This window comes from Kwoniella pini, chromosome 1 (assembly GCF_000512605.2).
Source record: "Kwoniella pini CBS 10737 chromosome 1, complete sequence".
Taxonomy (NCBI): Eukaryota; Fungi; Basidiomycota; class Tremellomycetes; order Tremellales; family Cryptococcaceae; genus Kwoniella; species Kwoniella pini.
This window is the reverse complement of record NC_091716.1, coordinates 1,628,250-1,646,092: the sequence shown is the minus strand read 5'-3', so window position 1 is coordinate 1,646,092 and position 17,843 is coordinate 1,628,250. Positions and strand designations below refer to the sequence as shown.

Here is a 17,843-nt window from a genome sequence, read left to right as displayed (position 1 = left end):
GGGCACTCGCGAAGCGCTCAGTTGTAGGGATACGCAGCAAGCAATTACAAAAGAAAAGTAAATCGACGCAAAGAAGTAGCAATATATGGTATAAAATTCATTCTCCCTACTTAATCAAACACTACAGACTCGACTGAATTCAACAAGCTCCCCTGCCACTAGCTTAAGCAATGAATAGAAGATTGGTGTCCATAGCTACAAAGAGTTATAAACGCAAGTATCAGTATCAAATCTAGGACAATGGACAAATGTTAGATATCACAAACGGAGGGAAGATGACATACGGTGAGAAGCGGACAATTGTGGTTTTTGACTATATTTACCCTTCAACTCATCTCTAATAGTTTTCAACAATTGTACATAACTTTGTTGAGGGTATTTAGTCAATGCAGCTATGAAAGCGTAAGACATAGCCCCAGTTGCTTTTCCAGCTTCTTGAGTATCAGCAGACTATTGAAAAAATAAATCGAAATCATCAATTTATGAATTGACATTAAGCCTCAGCCTAAATAACAATCATCAAAGAGAACTGACAGTTTGAGAGTCTTTACACCCTGACCACATGATAACGTCCGCAGGACTTGTCTTGGTTTCTTGAGTTCTCTTTCGAGCATCAGAATTTTGATTGACGAGGTTTTTACCGAGGCTGAATACGTAAGAGAGTCAGTGGGAGTGTTCAATTTGACGAATATGTATTCGGTATTTACCCCATCAAGCCTTTAATCATACCTCCTGTATCACCCCTGTATTATGACAAGGCGTCAGTTGTCAAGTCGATAATTCAGAAATGGAAAACAACTCACTTCAGGTAGCTCATTCCTGCGCCAAGTAAACCTTGTCCAGCCTCAGCAAGCAAATTGGGTTCTTTGATTGTTCCTTCAGTCGAGTATATGTAAGGTAAATCGAGACATGAACCGGAGTGACACCTGAGAATGTACGGGGTCCGAGTCAAGCGAATGTCAATGATATTGAGGAACGACTTACGAATCGAAGATAGCTGTAAGTCTACAGCCTGCAGGAAGAGGTTTGACTAGGAGAGTGTGTCTATTTAACCGATCAGTAACTTGATCGGATGTCACAACTCGGTGCGAAGCATGAAATTCACTTACACTGTGAAAAAGAGGACGATTATCAGCAATCAGTCTGGAATTTAATGATTGGCACGACACAAGCACTCACAGTCGTCATCTATGATATGTCCTGCTCTTTGATGATCCAATGGATAAATAACCTCATCGTACCCATCATCCTCATCTCCATCCAAGTCTTTTGTCTGACCTCCGTGTCCAGAACTACATTATGAGGGGTTCTGGATTAGCTAAGACAGCCGAATCAGAGGTCGGGATAACGTACTAGTGGAAGAATAGAGCGTCGTTAGGTTGAGCGCCTTGAGTTAACCATTGACAAGCTTGGATAATGTTGGCTCTGGTAGGGATTTGTCTTGGGTTTTGCGCGTCGTCAGTGAGCATGACAATATCTTCGGCTTTATAATGGTATCGTTCTGAATATACGTTTTAGTTACTAAACATCAATGATTACATGGAGTTGACAGGGTAATAAAAACGCATGAAATGCAACGAGATGAGTGAACCAACTCACCGATCAAGAACTTTTGCACATTACGAGCATCATTGATACAACCTGCCAAAGCTTGAGAAGATCCGATGTAATTTATACCGATCTATTCCACTCTCAAAATCAGCTAAGAATATATATATCATCATCACCTGCGAGCTTACACATAATGCCTTTCGTCGACCACTACCTGCAGGGATAAGAATAATTAGTCTCAAATCGCCTAGGAAGGGCTCAGATATACATAGACGTGAAAAGGGTTGTCTCTGAGCTCTTGTACGTACATTGTGAATATTGGAAATATGGTTGAGCATTCTGTCCGTTTTGTCCGTGTAATTGGGGTCCGTAATGTTGTTGATTAGTAGGTGGTCGAGCTGTAAAAAGATGTCAGTATGAGTTTTAGACAACATAGCACGTAAATGTTGGATGATTTGGACTGACCTGGTGCAGCTCCTCCATATCCTGGTGGAGTATATCCAGCTCCACCTTGTGGAGGACCTGAGGGTGGCATAAAACCTGCACCTGTCTGATGATAATTTTGCCTAGGTGGAACACCAGTTGGAGGTGCCCATCCACCTTGTCCTTGTCCTCCACCTTGAGGTGGTCCATTATAATATCCTTGCTGAGGTCCATTATTGTATCTACATAGATCCTCAAGTCAGCCTCAGTAGTTTACAAATGAGGACAAGAAATATAGTTGACGGTTTTGAATGAGAAATCTATTTTTGGAATGAATCAATGGAAGATGATTACTCACCCCATAGGTGGTGGTGGAGGAGCCTGATTCCATCCTCCAGGTGGACCTCCATATCCCTGTTGAGGAGGAGGAGGAGGAGGAGGAGGCGCGTACCCTCCATATCCTTGAGGTGGTGGTGGCGCATATCCATAGCCTCCTCCATTACCTTGTTGTTGATGATTTCCTCCTGGATATTGGTTCCACGACATATTGAATTCCTATTATCAATGTATTCTCGCTTGAATAACCTACGAGATGGTATTTAATTATCAATGGATCGAATAGACTAGTACGTGTATGCTTATTCACAACTTATTGTTACGTTTACAATTGATATATAGGTAAATGAAAAGCTATGAAAGATAAAGGAAGAGTACTCGTAATTGATAGCTGTGCGCCGGTTACTCCACGGCTGTCACCCAACGGATTTGTCCCGATAACCCGAATCTGCGCACTTCATGAACGTCTAGGTGAATTTCTGACGTACTTGCACTATCACTCCCATAAACCGCGTATCACAGAGCTCATGTGCTACACCTGTCGATCGACGAATCATAGATAGAATCACAATGCATAATTTAAATGAGGCAGATCGATCTTTTTATTTCAAAGCGACAAATGCTTATGATTTCCTTCTATATGCTTCAAAATGCTTCTTGCCCTTGGGACACCGCCTATCCCTGTTCGAGCCCTCATCTGTTCACTACGTATTCACCCATCTTTCCGTAATTACTTCTTCTTTGGTGGGTGCAGAGGTCCTCCGATAGTATTCTTTGCACCTCTGAGTTTGACATTCAACTTTCTTTCCAATTTGGAGAGTAATTGTTGATCAGGGACTGCTCGACCAGCTTCAAGATCGGTGATCTAGTACGATAATAATATGATTAGCGAATGTAGGCCGAATTAGCAATATCATGAAACACAATCTTGATTAAATGATTTTGACAGCACAATCTGGAGCTAAAACTCACAGCAGAGGGTTGAGCGTTAACGGCAGTGGCCAATTCTTTTTGAGTCATTGATTTTCCTTCAGCGTTCTTGATAGCCATTCGTGCTGTTGCTACTGCTTTTCCGACACTGACGAAATTTCCGTATGAGCGTCGGGTTCGTAGTAAGGAGTTACTGGTGCTTTAGCCCTTGATAGAATGCAAAAACTACTCACTCTTGTCCAATCTTCTCAGGTGGCTTAGGGGCATCATCCCTATCGAGTTTAGCAATACGTTGATGATCGGCGGCTGTGAGGTGGGGGACAATCAGTGTTCAATTTTCTTGACTCGCAGCAACAGTGCTCCATAGAGAATCCGGGAGAAAGGATGATCTTAGACCAGAAGAGATAAGGTAGATGAGATTGATTGACAACCAAAGTACTCACGGCCTTTAGTTTGCCCTGCACCTTTAGATTCCGAAGAAACCACCAATCCAGATCGTTGTGCGGCTACGGCGATGGAGATGTGCTCAGCTCCAACTTAGTACCCATACAAAATACATCTCCAGCGAGATTTGCACTCCATTTGGTTCTTCACTTACAATTCAAGGCTGATCCTTTTGCTACAGTTGGTCTTTGTTGTTTGTAACCGATGATTTGAGGTTTGTCGTCCCACCCAGACTATCGACCCGAAGCGACAAACGCAACAATGTGGATTTGGAACAAGATAGACAGTATTCCATGATTTGCAAGAAGATTTGCGAACAGGTTGAAGTGGTAGGTGAAGCAAAGACAGTCAAGGAGAATTAGCATATGTCTTGGTTAAACGGAACGTAAGAAAATCGTTGAGTAAATTCAACTGACCATGTTGTATTGATTTTTCAATAGTTTGTTTATAAGATAAGGTGATTGATATAAGTCTGTACTAACAGCTAATTTCGTGCGGTTTATGAACGTGGTCGATGTAGATATGAACAAAAGAAAAAAAGCAAAAGTCAAAAAGTCAATCCAGATGAATGGGATGAGTCGTGTGCTGCTATATGCGATGGTGGTTTCTAGCATCAATCGATTTGTATGACGAAATCAGACCACGTGGTCTAATAGATCACATATTGTGGCGCTTCGGTTCCGCATAGGCCCATCATAGCTTCTGAGCTGATATTATTTGCAAATGCATAGAACAGGTTAAAGATTATACAAGTTATAATAGTACATACATGCATACAAGCTGATCTCAATTCACCAAGCTGTCCAATGATCTGATAGAAATCCCTCTATTCAGCTAAAAGCCAAGCAGTAGTTTCACCTTCTAAAATCCCTTCTATAATTTCATTAGAACTAATTAAAACTTTTCTACCTTTTGGAATTGAAATTGCTTTTTTAGAAGCATTCATAAAAATTTCCCATTTTCCAGGTCTAGAAAAATGTAGTACTTCTAAATTATCATTTTCGATCCATTCTAATTCTTCTTCACATTGTAATTCTTTTCTAATTTCTAAAGCTTTTCTATAAAAGTTTAAAGTACTTTCCGATGAGTTATCTTGCAAGTTTACAGAATATTCTTCCATCCATTCTGGTTGAGGTAAATGAGGTGGTTTATCATTACTAAAGCCAAGATTCTTACATGTAGAATTCCAAGGTAAAGGTACTCTACATCCATCTCTACCTAGACATTCACCTTTAGTTCGATGGAAATGTGGATCTTGTCTTTGATCATCTGGTATCTCGATTACTTCGGGTAAACCTAATTCTTCTCCCCTGTACATCGATCCATTATGTTAACATTGTTCTGAAGCCTTTGATAACGCATGGAATAAAAACTCACTGATATATGTAAGTAGATCCAGGTAATCCCAATATCATTAAAGTAGCTGCCTTTGCTCTCCTTAATCCAGTTGCTACATCTACGGGAGGATCCGTAAATTTAGATCGTTTGTATGCGTTGAATGCATCGTCGAACTCTGGATATCCCGCGTTGGGTACATTAGGAAGTCCATATCGAGTGACATGTCGAATTTCCTATATCTCATTTTAGCATACATTGAACTTGTAACCAAGTAAAATTCGAATACTCACATCATGATTCGATAATACCCATGTAGTACTACTTCCAGCTTGTTTACTATCTTTAAGTGAATGTTCAATACAATCTCGATATTCCTTTGCATCGAAATTACATAACATCATATCGAAAGAAAAAGCTTGTCCTAATCCTTCTTGAGAAGCATACATAGGTTTTCGATCAGGAGCAACCCAACATTCAGCAACGGCACTATTATCAAAGCGCATAATAATTCAATTAGTCAAAGAAAAAAATTATCTTACTGGAAAAAGGAGGAACTTACAATAAAGGTGGATTATATTCTTCAAATACTTTTCTCCAATCTTTATAAATTTCTTGAACTTCATCTCTATCCATATAAGGATGAGTTATATGTTTATTTCCATTTTTTAATTTTTTCTCTCTAATTTCATTCATTTCTTTCCAATTTGGTAAATTTCCATTAAAATCTTTTACTAATGCATGAGCAACATCAATTCTAAATCCAGAAACACCTCTATTTGCCCAAAATCTTAAAGTTTTAATAAAATCTTCTTGAATTTCCATATTATCCCAATTCCAATCAGGTTGTGAAGAATCAAACATATGATAATACCATTGTCCATCATTACATCCTGAAGTTGTCCAAGATGAACCTCCAAAAGCACATTGCCAATCTGTTGGTGGAATATCTTTATTTGGTCCTAAACCTATTCAAATAATTTATTAACCTCATTGTTCGTCCGTCCAAAGGGTTTATAGCACCTACCATCTCTGAAGATATATCTTTCTCTTTCTTTAGATCCTTTACCGGCTTTTAAAGCTTCTTGAAACCATACATGTTCATCACTCGAATGATTAGGTACAATATCAACCATAACTTTTATATTTACTTCTTCGAATGCTTTACTCATCTCATCAAAATCTTCAAGAGTTCCAATTCTTGGATCGACATCTCTATAGTCTGAAACATCATCTATAGGAAAATAAAATCAGCTTATTATTTGGGATAATAATGACTGATGAATGGAAACTCCTGCTCACATCCACCATCTTTCAATCCTGAAGGGTAGAATGGACTTAACCAAACTGCATCGATACCTAATGAAGCTAAATAAGGTACTTTTGAAGTGATACCTTTTAAATCTCCTATTCCATCACCATTTGAATCACAGAATGAACGAGGATATATTTGATAGATTATAGCTTGACGCCACCAATCGGAGTCTAGTTTAGATGGTCATGAGTCACTCGGGAACCATACATATTACCGTGATGAACGAGAAGAGTAACACACCTGGATTTCGTTGTAACATTGTTGAGGACTAAACGCGAAAGTAGAAAAATAGGTACGCAATTGCCAAGGTCTACGTTGATTGTAACGAATTTTGCCACCTGTATTGGTACTAAATGAGTAAAATCAGACAGCGATTGCTTCGAAAGTTTGCTACACTTTATATTATTAATGAGTTATCGAGAATTATGCAAGACCTCCTGGGTTATGTATACACAAGCATATACAAATTTTAATCTTGTTTACTTGTTTTCGTTTTGGACCAATAAGTTAAGTAAAAATATAGTTCGGGTTTGTAACCATCATGACCTTCGGATCGACCTTATAAGCGAGTTAAATTTTAAAATTCGTTAAATATTTCGTTGATTTACGTCATGCCAATCCCATCATTTGGTGGGGTTTAATGGGGGAAGGGGGAAAGATTAGCAATAACCGAGTCAAATGCAAGCCGGTCCTACTATTAACATTCGAAAACAGGATATTCGGCGGTGATTGACAGGTCTTAATGTACAACTGAAATCAGTAAAAATTCATTCGTCCGGAGAAAGAAAAGTCCAATGCATGAGACGGCTTGCACTTATTACACACTACAAGTTCTATTTAGTTTGTTATGAACACAGCATAGTGATTGACGCCCTATACTAATTTCCATTTACCTCCTTCTTCAGTCAACCCTACACTTCTCTTCTCATCAAGTGATACTCTACCAGCATGGATGATTGCAGTGGTAAGGACACTATGAAGAGCAAAATCAGCATCAATGATGACGCCACATGTCATTGATTACTCACGTAGCTTTGATAGTTGGAAGACCCTTTCCATCAAAGTCTGATGCCTTGGCTTTACCAGCTGTGACTCGTTGAGCGGCATCTGCGATATCGATGTCAGCATATATGTATCAATACAACAGGCGAAAGACTCACCAATGAATTTCTCCAAAGAAACGTATCCGTAACCTTTTTGACCGTCAAAGTAACCGTTCTCATCTGGACTGTACTTGACATAGAAGGGGTTGTACTACGACGGATGCTGCAGGTCAGCACATGACCGACATATGAAATGCCAAAACACAAATCACTCACATCAGCTTTACCTGTGTCATCTTCTACGATACTGTATCCTCTGTGAGCTTGATCAACTCGAACTTCTCCCTATTACGACAGATAGGTCAGTCACAGAAGTCACAGAAGACAAGCTTCGGTATGGCAGTGGATTCACCTTAGCAGCCATGTAGTGGAATCTTTGTTCAGAATGAACACCAGCTTTCATTGGGGCTGCCCATCTGATCGGGGGGTTATCAGCGATCCCCAGTTGAGGCAAACAAAATAAGAAAGTAATGCTTACGAAGCGGTGTAAACGGCGGTACCTCTTTGACTTGGGGTTTCGATGTTCTCCCAATCGACAAGAAGGGTGATAGTGTCTTCTGTCTTGGGGTCACATCCCATGGAAGTAGCGATACCGGTAGTAGCTGAGGCAGTGACTTTTGTTGGCTTATATCGACCTTCAACCATCCAGCAGTGGATCTGCATATCTTGTCAGCGATCAAACAAGCTAGAATGAGTCATATCGCGCACTCACGTCAATGTGGTGGGAGTTGAGGTAGTATGAGATATCTGAATCGATACCAGCCCATGACTTGAAAGTTTCCAATTGCATCTTAGGTTGTGACATGTCTATCAAAACGTTGAGATTAGGTTACATTTTCGCATGAACTGGGAATACGGTGAGACTCACAAGATTGGTAGAAGTTGAAATCACCGAGTTTTTGAGCACGAGCTCGGGCATCATTGTAAGCGGGGCTATTGGAGAGTCAGTATAGGTACAACAATGCTGAGGGGTTATGTTTGGGCTATACTGACTCGAATCGCTTGTGGCTGTTCAAGATTGCATATGTCAATGACAGGTCCACTGAAGGTAAGAGGAGTGGACTTACTGTTCTACGAAACATACTAGACCTTTTTCTTCAGCCAACTCGATCAATTTGACGTGATCTTCTAATTTCTGAGTAGCAGGTTTTGTAACTAAGACGTGGTGACCAAGGTTCAAAGCTTCGGAGGCGATTGGGAAATGAGTACTATCTGGAGTGAAAATGATGACAGCTGAACCTTTTGGAAGAGCTCGAAGTGCTTCCTTGTCTGTTTGAACGAGTTATGTCAGGGCGGGATACTTGATAAGTAGTGTTACATAAATCACTCACAAGCCTCGGCATTTCGGAGATTACCTTCTGGGAATCCTCTGAAATCTAGGTCAAGTCCTTTATAGACATCTCCAATGTTCTTTTGAAAGTGAGCTTTGATCTCGGGGAACTGAAACTTCAGTCAGTGAAAAGCTAAATCCACTAATTAGTTTTAAAACTCACTTTTCCACCATTAGTACCAGCCATTATTATGCTGTAAGACATCTTTATGAGCTACTAGTCCTCCACGCAACTAGATGACTACTCACTCTGAAACCTTTCCTCGTCTTCGAAGATCAAACATAGTTACACCAACAACACCAATCTTGGATAAAAATATCAGCCAGATTTACAAACGTACGCAGTAAGGTTCTTGCTCACCTTCTTATCTGACTTGGATTGACCAGTTGGAGTGATACCGGTGGTGTATTCACCCTACATTTGATTTAGCAGGCTACATTGTATTCATTCGAGGTATAGGATACTTACGGTACCCATAAGACCGACAGAGATAGGAGGGAAACTTTCGACGCCTGACATTTTGCTTAGCTCTTCTTTGGAATCTGGGGTTGATGGTTGCAGTAGTAACGTCAAGATAATCAACGACGTTGATACAAATCAGGATGTTGAGTTATTAAAAAATACTCTGGAGGATCAAACAATCATGAACTTTTACTATGTTTCCACGATGTCACCTCTATTTACTAGCAGGACCGGCGGCGCGTATCCGGAAATAGAAACGGGCCGGCCAGCCGGATGCCGGCATCTCCATTAACCTTGTCCTGTAAGGCAAGCTGCTCTGAGCCAGCTTTGCATATGCGCTTCGTTCGACGGGGAATGTTCCAGCTTATGCACGTTTCGAGTTGAGCCGCCCAGCCCGAAGAGAGTCACGAGTTGGTAGATAAGAGCAAAGTATGACTTTTGACCTTGTAATGCTCGGACATCCACCCGAGGATTACTCTAGGTACCCCTTCAGATGGATACTCGGAAGTAACCGAACGTTACGAAGTGATATATTGTGATGCGATTAATACATATACAATGATTGACCGTTCATTGATTGTGCAAGCGGTACTCACATACAAATAACCATTCTGCTAGGTCATCAAACACAATGAGCGACTCGGAAAAATTGATATTACTAGGTACACACGCGACTTCAATACATTCAGTTCTCTTCGATCCGGTGAAGCGTACACTGAGAAGAGGGTTGAGTACAGAAAATCTACCGAAACAACCGAGTTGGGTGATCAAACATCCGTGAGACCGTTTGCGGGTCTTTCGCAATTCATATCTCCGGGTGACTGATTCTTCATACCTGGTTAGACTACATCCCGAACTGATCTTTTCGAACGGTTGGGTCGATAACAAATTATTCATATATCGATTAAATAGTTCAGATGGAAAACTCGAAAGATTAGCAGAAGCAAATACGGGAGGTGAAGGTCCAACTCATTTCGCGATTTTACCAGATGGTTCAGAGGTAATTATCGCACATGTAAGTGTAGGAATTTCAGCTCATTTATTCAGTTTGCTGATAAGTTATGTTTGTTTAGTATCGAAGTGGTAGCGTAACAGTGATTCCACTTCGATCTGATGGTTTATTCGCAGCTTCTTCACCTACACCAGAAAGGATATATAATGGAAATTATTCACCAATGAAACATTGGAGACAAGAATCAGCTCATATGCATCAAGTGGTTATACATAATAATGAAATTTTAGTCCCAGATTTGGGTTCAAATAAAGTATATAGGTATAAATGGGATTCAAGTAAAAAGAAATTAATTCTTTTAGCTGAAATAGATGATGGATTTGAAGATGGAGATGGACCTAGACATTTAGTCGTACATCCAAGTGGTAAGTCATTTTTACTTCCATGCCGCTAAATTAGACTGTAAGCTGATTTTGGATGGTCCAATCCAGGATCTCATTTCTACGTTTTGAACGAAGTTGCAGGAGCATTAACTATTCATACATTACCTTCATCCGGACCTTCAAAATTGATCAAGAGATACTCGATGCTTCCTCCAAATGATGATGGTAGAAGGAGAGAAACGGGAGGCGCTGAAATCATCTTATTACCACCTACAAAGCCAGATGGACGATATCTACTTATAACGTCAAATCGAGATTCTCCAAATGAAGAAGATACTCTAGCTTTATTCTCTGTTTCTCAAAACGATGGAGGGGATGTACAAAGGACTAAAGAAGGATGGATTGGAGGTATAGGAAAGCATCTTAGAGCTGTAGAGCAGGATTCAACGGGAAAATACGTTTTAGTGGCTGCTAGAGATACAGGTCGAGTCGTTATTTTAGAAAGAGCTGGTGAAGATGGGTTACAATTGAAGGAGGTCACGAGATTAGAAGGTATCGAATCTGTAGTGGTTCCGCTTTGGATTTGAGCAAAGGAGTATGGTACCCCCGGGTAGACCGAATGGAAATTTTTGTCTAGAATTATCCTGAATTCACCGTGACTTGTTAAATTATTTACGGGATACTGCCCGTGCGATTCTAGATAATTCTTTAGACTTTCAATGTATTATCTCCTGATCCGAATTCTTGACCTTGTTGATTTCCATTAAATTGAGTCATGAGCTATTCTCTTCAATCTTTCACCCATGCAAAATATACTTTTGTTTCTTCAGGAGAACCTTCTGATCCATATTCATTGAGTACCTAATTCAAAAATTAATCAAAAAGGGGATCATTAAAACTATCACTCAGAGAAACCAGTATACTTTAGCAACGACGAGTAGGAAAAAGAGTATATATTAATGAGTAAATAAAGTATATAATCGACGAGTATAAAATTACACCTTAGTATTGATTTACGACGATGGATAACTCTCGCATATACAACTGATCATTCATTCAATATTTTGTACAACCTATTCTCCTCCGATTGACATTCAACATGCGCCTGTGATTGGAGGACGACTTCAAGTATGCTCCATCTTACCTAGCAAGTAGTCAAATCAGGTGATAAGCTTTACCAACTTTTCTTGATCCAACCTCCAGCCTTCAGCTGCCAAGTAGGTAATTACACTTTGCTCAAGAGCCATCTTAGCATCCTCTCTTATCCACCTGTTAGGCCAACTCGAAGTAGCTTCATGAAATGAGAGATATTTGAGTCGATCTTGTATTGCTAATATCGAATTAGGACGTAATGGAATCTATTTATTTGTCTGTCAATGTCACATACTACACTTTAAGACTTCAATGAGTCAATTGAATTGACTAACCAAATTAGGTACAGACCAAATAAAAGAGAATCCTTTTTGAGTTGGTTGAACCATGATTGTATCTGCTGTGAATATTATGCCTGATACTGGAGTAGGTTTTGAAGGTAGATCATCCTTAGGTGGAGGAGGTTCAGATAATCTATCCCAATACAAAATTGAAGAACCAGGAAAATGTCTATTGTTCGAAACGATATTAGCGTTGGCAATGGGAATGGTCATACCTTTTCGACTCACCCTCCGCATTGTATCAATTTTACACCCTTATCCAACTCCTTCTCTCCCTTCCACCAAATGATATGATCTTGTGCCTCTATATCATTCAACCGCTGATACCATTCTTTATCATCTTCGCAAAGGTATAAAGGGACTCTCAAAGCTCTAGCCCATGTCAAAGAGGTAGCGAAGAACTGAAGGACAAATCCAATGTTAGTTTCAATGCATTGTAATGGAAATTATACAACTGTCTCACATGTGGATGAGAGATAGCTATTCCTTTCAAAGGTCGTTTGAGCTTGCTAAGAAATCCTATCAGCGGTAATGAAATCAAGGCAGAGCAATCCCATATATATGAGCCATTGAAAGTTTCGATAAGAATGGCTAATTACAGATTGACAAGAAGTCAAATATCAGCCATTTGCTTGTTTTCTTTCGGTTGGATTTTGGTTATACATGAACTGCAGAAGGAGGACTAACGAGTTTGATTTATAGCAAATCCTGGTTCAACACTAATGAATGAAATCCTCTCATCAATTTCATCTTGTAATAATACATGTTTTCTATCTTGACCTAAATCATATAAGTTGGTCCATTCTTGTCCTGTAGAAGGAATAAATTGTCTTGGATCTTCACATATTTTACAATTTGTTGTCAAGTTGAACGTTTTGGAATATTGTGTACCGCATGCTTTACAAATTGGTAATAATGAATCTTGTTGTAATGCTTCGAGAGAATGAAGTGGTATTGAAGGTGATGGTTCTAGCTCAATTGTTCTCATTGTAATTCACTCCTTTTTCTCAAAGAAAAAACATATTTCAAGAAGAAACGTTACATATCGGAGGCTTCTTGGATTTGCTTTCGAGTAATTAAAGGAACGTAAATTCGTCATCTTCCTTAGGTACCGTCATTCCGTTCGCTATACAATCACAATTTAAACAAGAGGATACCAATATCAACCCTTGAGGATTTATTTTGCATCTTTAGCTGAATTATGCATGTATTGTTGTATACGTTATGTACCATTGGAAACACGCTGGTCCCTCCTGATGAAGACGCAAACAATCCTCAAGCGAAAGTATGACGTCAATTCAATTCAATAAGAAACCGGTGGCCAAAATTCAATCAATCAACTCTTGATGTTATTTTATCTTGTCTATCTAACATTTAATTTTATCTTGTCTATCTAATATTTAATTTTATCTTGTCTATCTAACACCAACAACAAACCATCTAGTTACATTGCACAGATCAGAGTCGCTTGTAATTCCAACAAAGAAAGTAACGCCCCAATGTCCAGCTCAAACACCAACGCATATGCAGCAGGTACCGAACCAACTGTATCTGGAACAAAAGCTGATGGAAGTGCAGGAGCAAATGCTGCTCAAGGTGAATATCGAGTCTCATCGCATATATACTATAGCGGGCATTTACTAACTCGTATACGCTATAGGTCTAGGTGATAAAGTGAAGGGAGGGTGGAATGGTGAGTAGACTTGACCAAATCAAAAAGCATACGCATTTCATACTGATCGCACTTTTTTTAATAGTATTTCACGGTCAGTAGTACTCCACCTTCTCGCCTAAATGCGTACTTCATTCACATAACAGAGAACTACGAAACGTCTGAACGCTAGAAGCTGCTTTGTTAGCTGGTCAATAGCTAATATATACATTAAACATCAGGCGCAGGTGAAGCTATCCGAGGAAATGCTAATTCATTTATCGATAATCTCGGAGAACAAGTAGCAGGTAGAGATCCATCGCAACAACCTCAATCTCATTCTGCAGGAGGTGAAAGACCAGCAGGTGTAGCTGCTAAAGGTGCGGACGAGATTCAACAAGGCGTAGCTGGACTGAAGAAATAAAAAGGATAAGAGAAGGCCAAATTGATATCGTATCGTAGTATAGACGAATGAATAACCTTCTCAATGCAAATTGTAGCAGGTGATTGTCACGGACTACGACTTGACACAAAACAGCCTAGCTATAAGTTTCATAGTTTTGTTGATTTGTACTGAAGTCTATGTACGTCCACTTCCCCTTCCACAATAAACTTCAAGCACTTCTCCCGTAATGCATCTATTTCCGCTCTTCCCCTCTATTTCGTCCCACTGGCCTGCACCGCTCTTCCCCACAACTGCCTACTGCTCCATCAACTTAGATGGCTTTGGCCTTGGAGAGTTCTGAATCCCAAAGAAGTATCAGCACACGTTATTGGATACTATTATGCGCTATGGTTCAAATGACTCACGCTCGATTTGGGACAAAGCTTCTTCCAATAATTGCTTCTTGAAAGCAGGTTTGGCAAGTTCAGACTCAACGTTGGCTTGAACGGTCTTGACGAGAGCGGCTTGTTCAGCTTCTCGTTGTTGTTGTTCGTATCTGACCCAAGAATCCAAAACGGATTTCAATTCAGCCTTTACGGCGTTCTCTTGAGCCAATTTGAAGTTTTCATGCTCGAGGACGTTAGTCTCCTTGGCAACGGCGTAAAGGGACTCGGTAAGAGGAACGACATCTTTGAGTTGAGAAACGGATTCGATTCGGTCGGTTACTGCTTTGGTGTGTTCGGTTCGAGCAGAGTTAAGGATACCTTTGATTCGCTGTTATCCATGATTGATAAGGGTAGGTTTGAGTGGGTTAGATATGATGAAGGGGAAAGACAGTAAAGCAATCGCATTATTAGCTTTTGTTTTAATCGCATGATATAAATGAAGAGTAAACACACCTCGATGTGGTTGTTGGCCCATCCAGAGTAAGGGGCACCGATAGATCTAGCAATAGCGGTGAAGATGACCAAGAAACCGACGGCCAGAACGGTCTCTTCGTTGGCAACCTACATGAAGCTTAGGCGTCAGCGAGAGTTATCGGGAAAACACCCTGATCTTCTATGGTCGTCCGAGACTTCGTTCTCCACTTCTCCCTTCCCCTTCTCCCCTACAACCCTGATACTATCCATCTTGCACATCGCAGGAAGCCCAAGACTCCTTGGTCTCTCAATCACCGTAACATCTCCATCTCGTTCTAGTCTTCTTATCCCTTTCCCATTTTGCTTCTACGTCTAAATGACGAGACTGAATAGTATACTCACGTAGAGTTCGGAAGAGACAGCAGCGGCGGTCAAACCGGTACCAAGTAAGATACCACCTGTTTTGGTGAAAAGAGAGGAAGATGGGACGGCGTTGATGATTTGTTCAGCTCTTTCATCAGGAGTTGGTTCTATTTTTATTGTACATTCAAATCAGTCAAAACATCCATTCCGCATTTCTAATTTCGGTCAAATACTAACGAGAAGCCATGAATCGAACGCTAAAAAGTATGATTTGTCAGCTACATCTCCTATCGCTATCTAAGAGTAAGAAGGGCTCACCTTTGGGCGACAACTCGAGGAGCAGGTCTGGCGAGAGCTAACGGCCGAACACATCCGAATATTAGTACATCATCCAATTATATCCTCTAATACATCCAAATTATTACATACCCGCTGACCTGAGGCTCTTGAGGGCGAATCGAGAGGCCATTTTGTATGATTGTTTTGAAGATGAGTGGGGAGTAAAAAGGGTTCAAGTGAATGATGTTATCGTATATTGATGTGATGAATTGGGTTTGTACCGTTGACGATGTATGGTGGTGAGGTGAAAGAAGGGTAAGACGGAGTAAAGGAGTAGAAAGGTTTAATTCCGATACTCCGATCATGTGGCACCTTCACCTATCATCAACTTGATACGCGAATTGTCATAAATCATATATACTCGTATCAATATACATAGCAATCCTTTACAACATATCAACCACTGCATAAGCAAAACAGCATTGACCATGTCAGATGAGGAAAGAGCAGATGACTTGTTTGGAGATTCCGATAACGAAGGAGGGTCTCAGGCTTCCCGTCAACCTTCTCCTGTAGCTTCAAGCTCGAAATCACCTGTTCCCGCTGCTCAAGCTCAATCACCCGTACAAGCCGACGATGATGTTGGCGATTTGGTACGCCCATTGTACATCATGATTCAGTGATACAGCTGATATGTGTACGGTCTCTGATAGTTCGGTGACGATGATGAAGAGGAAGAACGGGCTAAAAGAGGCAGATCTTCAACTGGAACACCTGTTTCACGTAGGTCAGGATCTAGAACCAGGTCGAGATCAGGTTCAGCAAATCCATTAGAGTACGAAGAGGAGGACGTAGTTGAAAGTAGAGGTGAAAGGTGGGCTACTTTGCCTTTACCCCAATGGAACAAGATGCAAGCTACGGATGATAAGGTGTGTAAGATCTTGAAAAAATCCAATTACAAACCCTCAATATCGTTCCTCATCAGCTGATCCGAATGCTCATCAGGTATGGCATATGAAACTACCTGCATACGTCAACCTAGATTCAAATCCTTATGAACCTGATTTATACCGAGAAACAGCAAATGAAGAACCGATAGATAGTCAGGCGAATCCAATAGCTGCTAAGAGTAAGATGATCGGTGTGAGGAATACCATAAGGTGGAAATGGGTAACTGGTGGTGATGGAGAGCTTGTGAGCATACTCAATATAAACTTCAGGTGATCCCGCTGATTTCCTTGTTGATCGAAGACACGTCAAAGTAACGCTCGAATGTTACGTTGGTCAGATGGATCAGTATCTCTGCAACTAGGAGCAGATTTATTCGATGTAGCTCCTTCTCATGGTGCAACTTTAGCTAGACCTCAAGATCCTAAACCACCTTTACCTGCTGGAACTACGAAGCAACCTGAGCAAATACCAAATACCGTCTCAGCTACAACATTCTTATCAGTCACTGCACCAAATGAAACTGTCTTAGTTACCGAAAGAGCAATTGCTGGACAATTATCACTTTTACCTACTTCAATGGATAGCAAAACGCATTTAGAATTGGTCAAACATGTAGGACAACAACATGTTAAACATTCTAAAATGAAAATGTTGGAAGAGACTGCTAAAGATGAAGAAAGTTTGCAGAAATTATTATTGAAAGGAGCGTATAACAGGGAGTTTATAAATCTCAAATCAGCTGCTGATAAACCTAAACGAAGTGGAGGAAGAAATTCATCAAAAGGTTCTGGATTGGGTAGAACTTCTAGTGGAAGTAGCTTTAGAAAGAGTAGAGTTGGTAAAAAATCATTCTATTCTGATTCGGATGGATCGGATGAAGACGAACCTAGACAAAATAGGGAAAGATCAATTGGTGGAGTAGGAGGAGATTATGATGAAGATGATGGATTTGTCGTGGCGGATTCCGATGAAGATGAATATGGATCGAGGAAAAAGAAATCGAAAAATAAGAATAAGAAGAGAAAGAATAAGAGTTATACGGATGATGAAGATGAGGAAGAAGATGAAGAAGAGGTGGATGAAATGGAAGAAGCTGAACGTAGGATTGAAGAAAGAGAACGTGAGAGGAAAAGAGCTAAAACTTCGAAATCCGGATCAAGTTCAAAAAAGAAATCCAGAGATTACGTTGATACGGATGAAGAGGAGGATGATGATGCTGGAGCTACAACGGGAGCAGGTGCAGGTGAAGAGGATGCGGAAGGTGAAGAAGAGGAGATGGAGATGGACATTGAAAGTGAAGAGGATTAGTGAGTCCGTAGTAGGCGGTTTTGACAGAGTTGACGAGGAGACGTATGA

At 40.4% G+C, this 17,843-nt stretch overlaps 9 protein-coding genes across 9 annotated transcripts; 3 read left to right on the top strand and 6 right to left on the bottom strand.

The window, feature by feature from the left end:
* Positions 1 to 163: 163 nt before the first annotated feature.
* I206_100641 (metacaspase-1) lies at positions 164 to 2,520 on the bottom strand (the record flags this gene model as incomplete). The annotated part of the gene is made up of 13 exons (XM_019152463.2): positions 164 to 195; positions 285 to 450; positions 535 to 646; positions 708 to 743; positions 804 to 926; positions 985 to 1,044; positions 1,176 to 1,292; positions 1,354 to 1,501; positions 1,600 to 1,681; positions 1,740 to 1,765; positions 1,860 to 1,949; positions 2,017 to 2,216; positions 2,333 to 2,520. 13 exons carry the CDS (start codon positions 2,518 to 2,520, stop codon positions 164 to 166), a joined length of 1,380 nt encoding a protein of 459 aa, XP_019014601.2.
* Positions 2,521 to 3,040: 520 nt separating this feature from the next.
* On the bottom strand, positions 3,041 to 4,103 carry I206_100640 (multiprotein-bridging factor 1; the record flags this gene model as incomplete). Its single annotated transcript, XM_070202245.1, has 6 exons — positions 3,041 to 3,175; positions 3,283 to 3,388; positions 3,474 to 3,546; positions 3,684 to 3,746; positions 3,839 to 3,917; positions 4,101 to 4,103. The coding sequence occupies 6 exons, from the start codon at positions 4,101 to 4,103 to the stop codon at positions 3,041 to 3,043; spliced, it is 459 nt and encodes a 152-aa protein (XP_070058346.1).
* A 407-nt stretch (positions 4,104 to 4,510) lies between these two features.
* On the bottom strand, positions 4,511 to 6,593 carry I206_100639 (uncharacterized protein; the record flags this gene model as incomplete). The annotated part of the gene is made up of 7 exons (XM_019152465.1): positions 4,511 to 4,994; positions 5,062 to 5,255; positions 5,313 to 5,508; positions 5,582 to 5,987; positions 6,047 to 6,253; positions 6,322 to 6,504; positions 6,575 to 6,593. The coding sequence occupies 7 exons, from the start codon at positions 6,591 to 6,593 to the stop codon at positions 4,511 to 4,513; spliced, it is 1,689 nt and encodes a 562-aa protein (XP_019014603.1).
* A 614-nt stretch (positions 6,594 to 7,207) lies between these two features.
* I206_100638 (uncharacterized protein) lies at positions 7,208 to 9,287 on the bottom strand (the record flags this gene model as incomplete). The annotated part of the gene is made up of 15 exons (XM_019152466.1): positions 7,208 to 7,307; positions 7,363 to 7,441; positions 7,495 to 7,588; positions 7,654 to 7,722; positions 7,790 to 7,853; positions 7,916 to 8,094; positions 8,150 to 8,244; positions 8,306 to 8,370; positions 8,431 to 8,445; positions 8,505 to 8,706; positions 8,769 to 8,877; positions 8,931 to 8,961; positions 9,017 to 9,072; positions 9,129 to 9,182; positions 9,237 to 9,287. 15 exons carry the CDS (start codon positions 9,285 to 9,287, stop codon positions 7,208 to 7,210), a joined length of 1,263 nt encoding a protein of 420 aa, XP_019014604.1.
* Positions 9,288 to 9,861: 574 nt separating this feature from the next.
* I206_100637 (uncharacterized protein) lies at positions 9,862 to 11,152 on the top strand (the record flags this gene model as incomplete). The annotated part of the gene is made up of 4 exons (XM_019152467.1): positions 9,862 to 10,007; positions 10,074 to 10,245; positions 10,304 to 10,607; positions 10,674 to 11,152. The coding sequence occupies 4 exons, from the start codon at positions 9,862 to 9,864 to the stop codon at positions 11,150 to 11,152; spliced, it is 1,101 nt and encodes a 366-aa protein (XP_019014605.1).
* A 573-nt stretch (positions 11,153 to 11,725) lies between these two features.
* Positions 11,726 to 12,986, bottom strand: I206_100636 (uncharacterized protein; the record flags this gene model as incomplete). Its single annotated transcript, XM_019152468.1, has 5 exons — positions 11,726 to 11,923; positions 11,993 to 12,167; positions 12,227 to 12,399; positions 12,462 to 12,589; positions 12,686 to 12,986. 5 exons carry the CDS (start codon positions 12,984 to 12,986, stop codon positions 11,726 to 11,728), a joined length of 975 nt encoding a protein of 324 aa, XP_019014606.1.
* A 511-nt stretch (positions 12,987 to 13,497) lies between these two features.
* I206_100635 (uncharacterized protein) lies at positions 13,498 to 14,073 on the top strand (the record flags this gene model as incomplete). Its single annotated transcript, XM_070202244.1, has 3 exons — positions 13,498 to 13,594; positions 13,659 to 13,691; positions 13,892 to 14,073. 3 exons carry the CDS (start codon positions 13,498 to 13,500, stop codon positions 14,071 to 14,073), a joined length of 312 nt encoding a protein of 103 aa, XP_070058345.1.
* Positions 14,074 to 14,365: 292 nt separating this feature from the next.
* I206_100634 (uncharacterized protein) lies at positions 14,366 to 15,726 on the bottom strand (the record flags this gene model as incomplete). Its single annotated transcript, XM_019152470.1, has 7 exons — positions 14,366 to 14,391; positions 14,460 to 14,808; positions 14,934 to 15,041; positions 15,297 to 15,424; positions 15,495 to 15,514; positions 15,576 to 15,612; positions 15,687 to 15,726. 7 exons carry the CDS (start codon positions 15,724 to 15,726, stop codon positions 14,366 to 14,368), a joined length of 708 nt encoding a protein of 235 aa, XP_019014608.1.
* A 298-nt stretch (positions 15,727 to 16,024) lies between these two features.
* On the top strand, positions 16,025 to 17,795 carry I206_100633 (uncharacterized protein; the record flags this gene model as incomplete). The annotated part of the gene is made up of 4 exons (XM_019152471.1): positions 16,025 to 16,189; positions 16,250 to 16,465; positions 16,542 to 16,730; positions 16,788 to 17,795. The coding sequence occupies 4 exons, from the start codon at positions 16,025 to 16,027 to the stop codon at positions 17,793 to 17,795; spliced, it is 1,578 nt and encodes a 525-aa protein (XP_019014609.1).
* Positions 17,796 to 17,843: the final 48 nt, after the last annotated feature.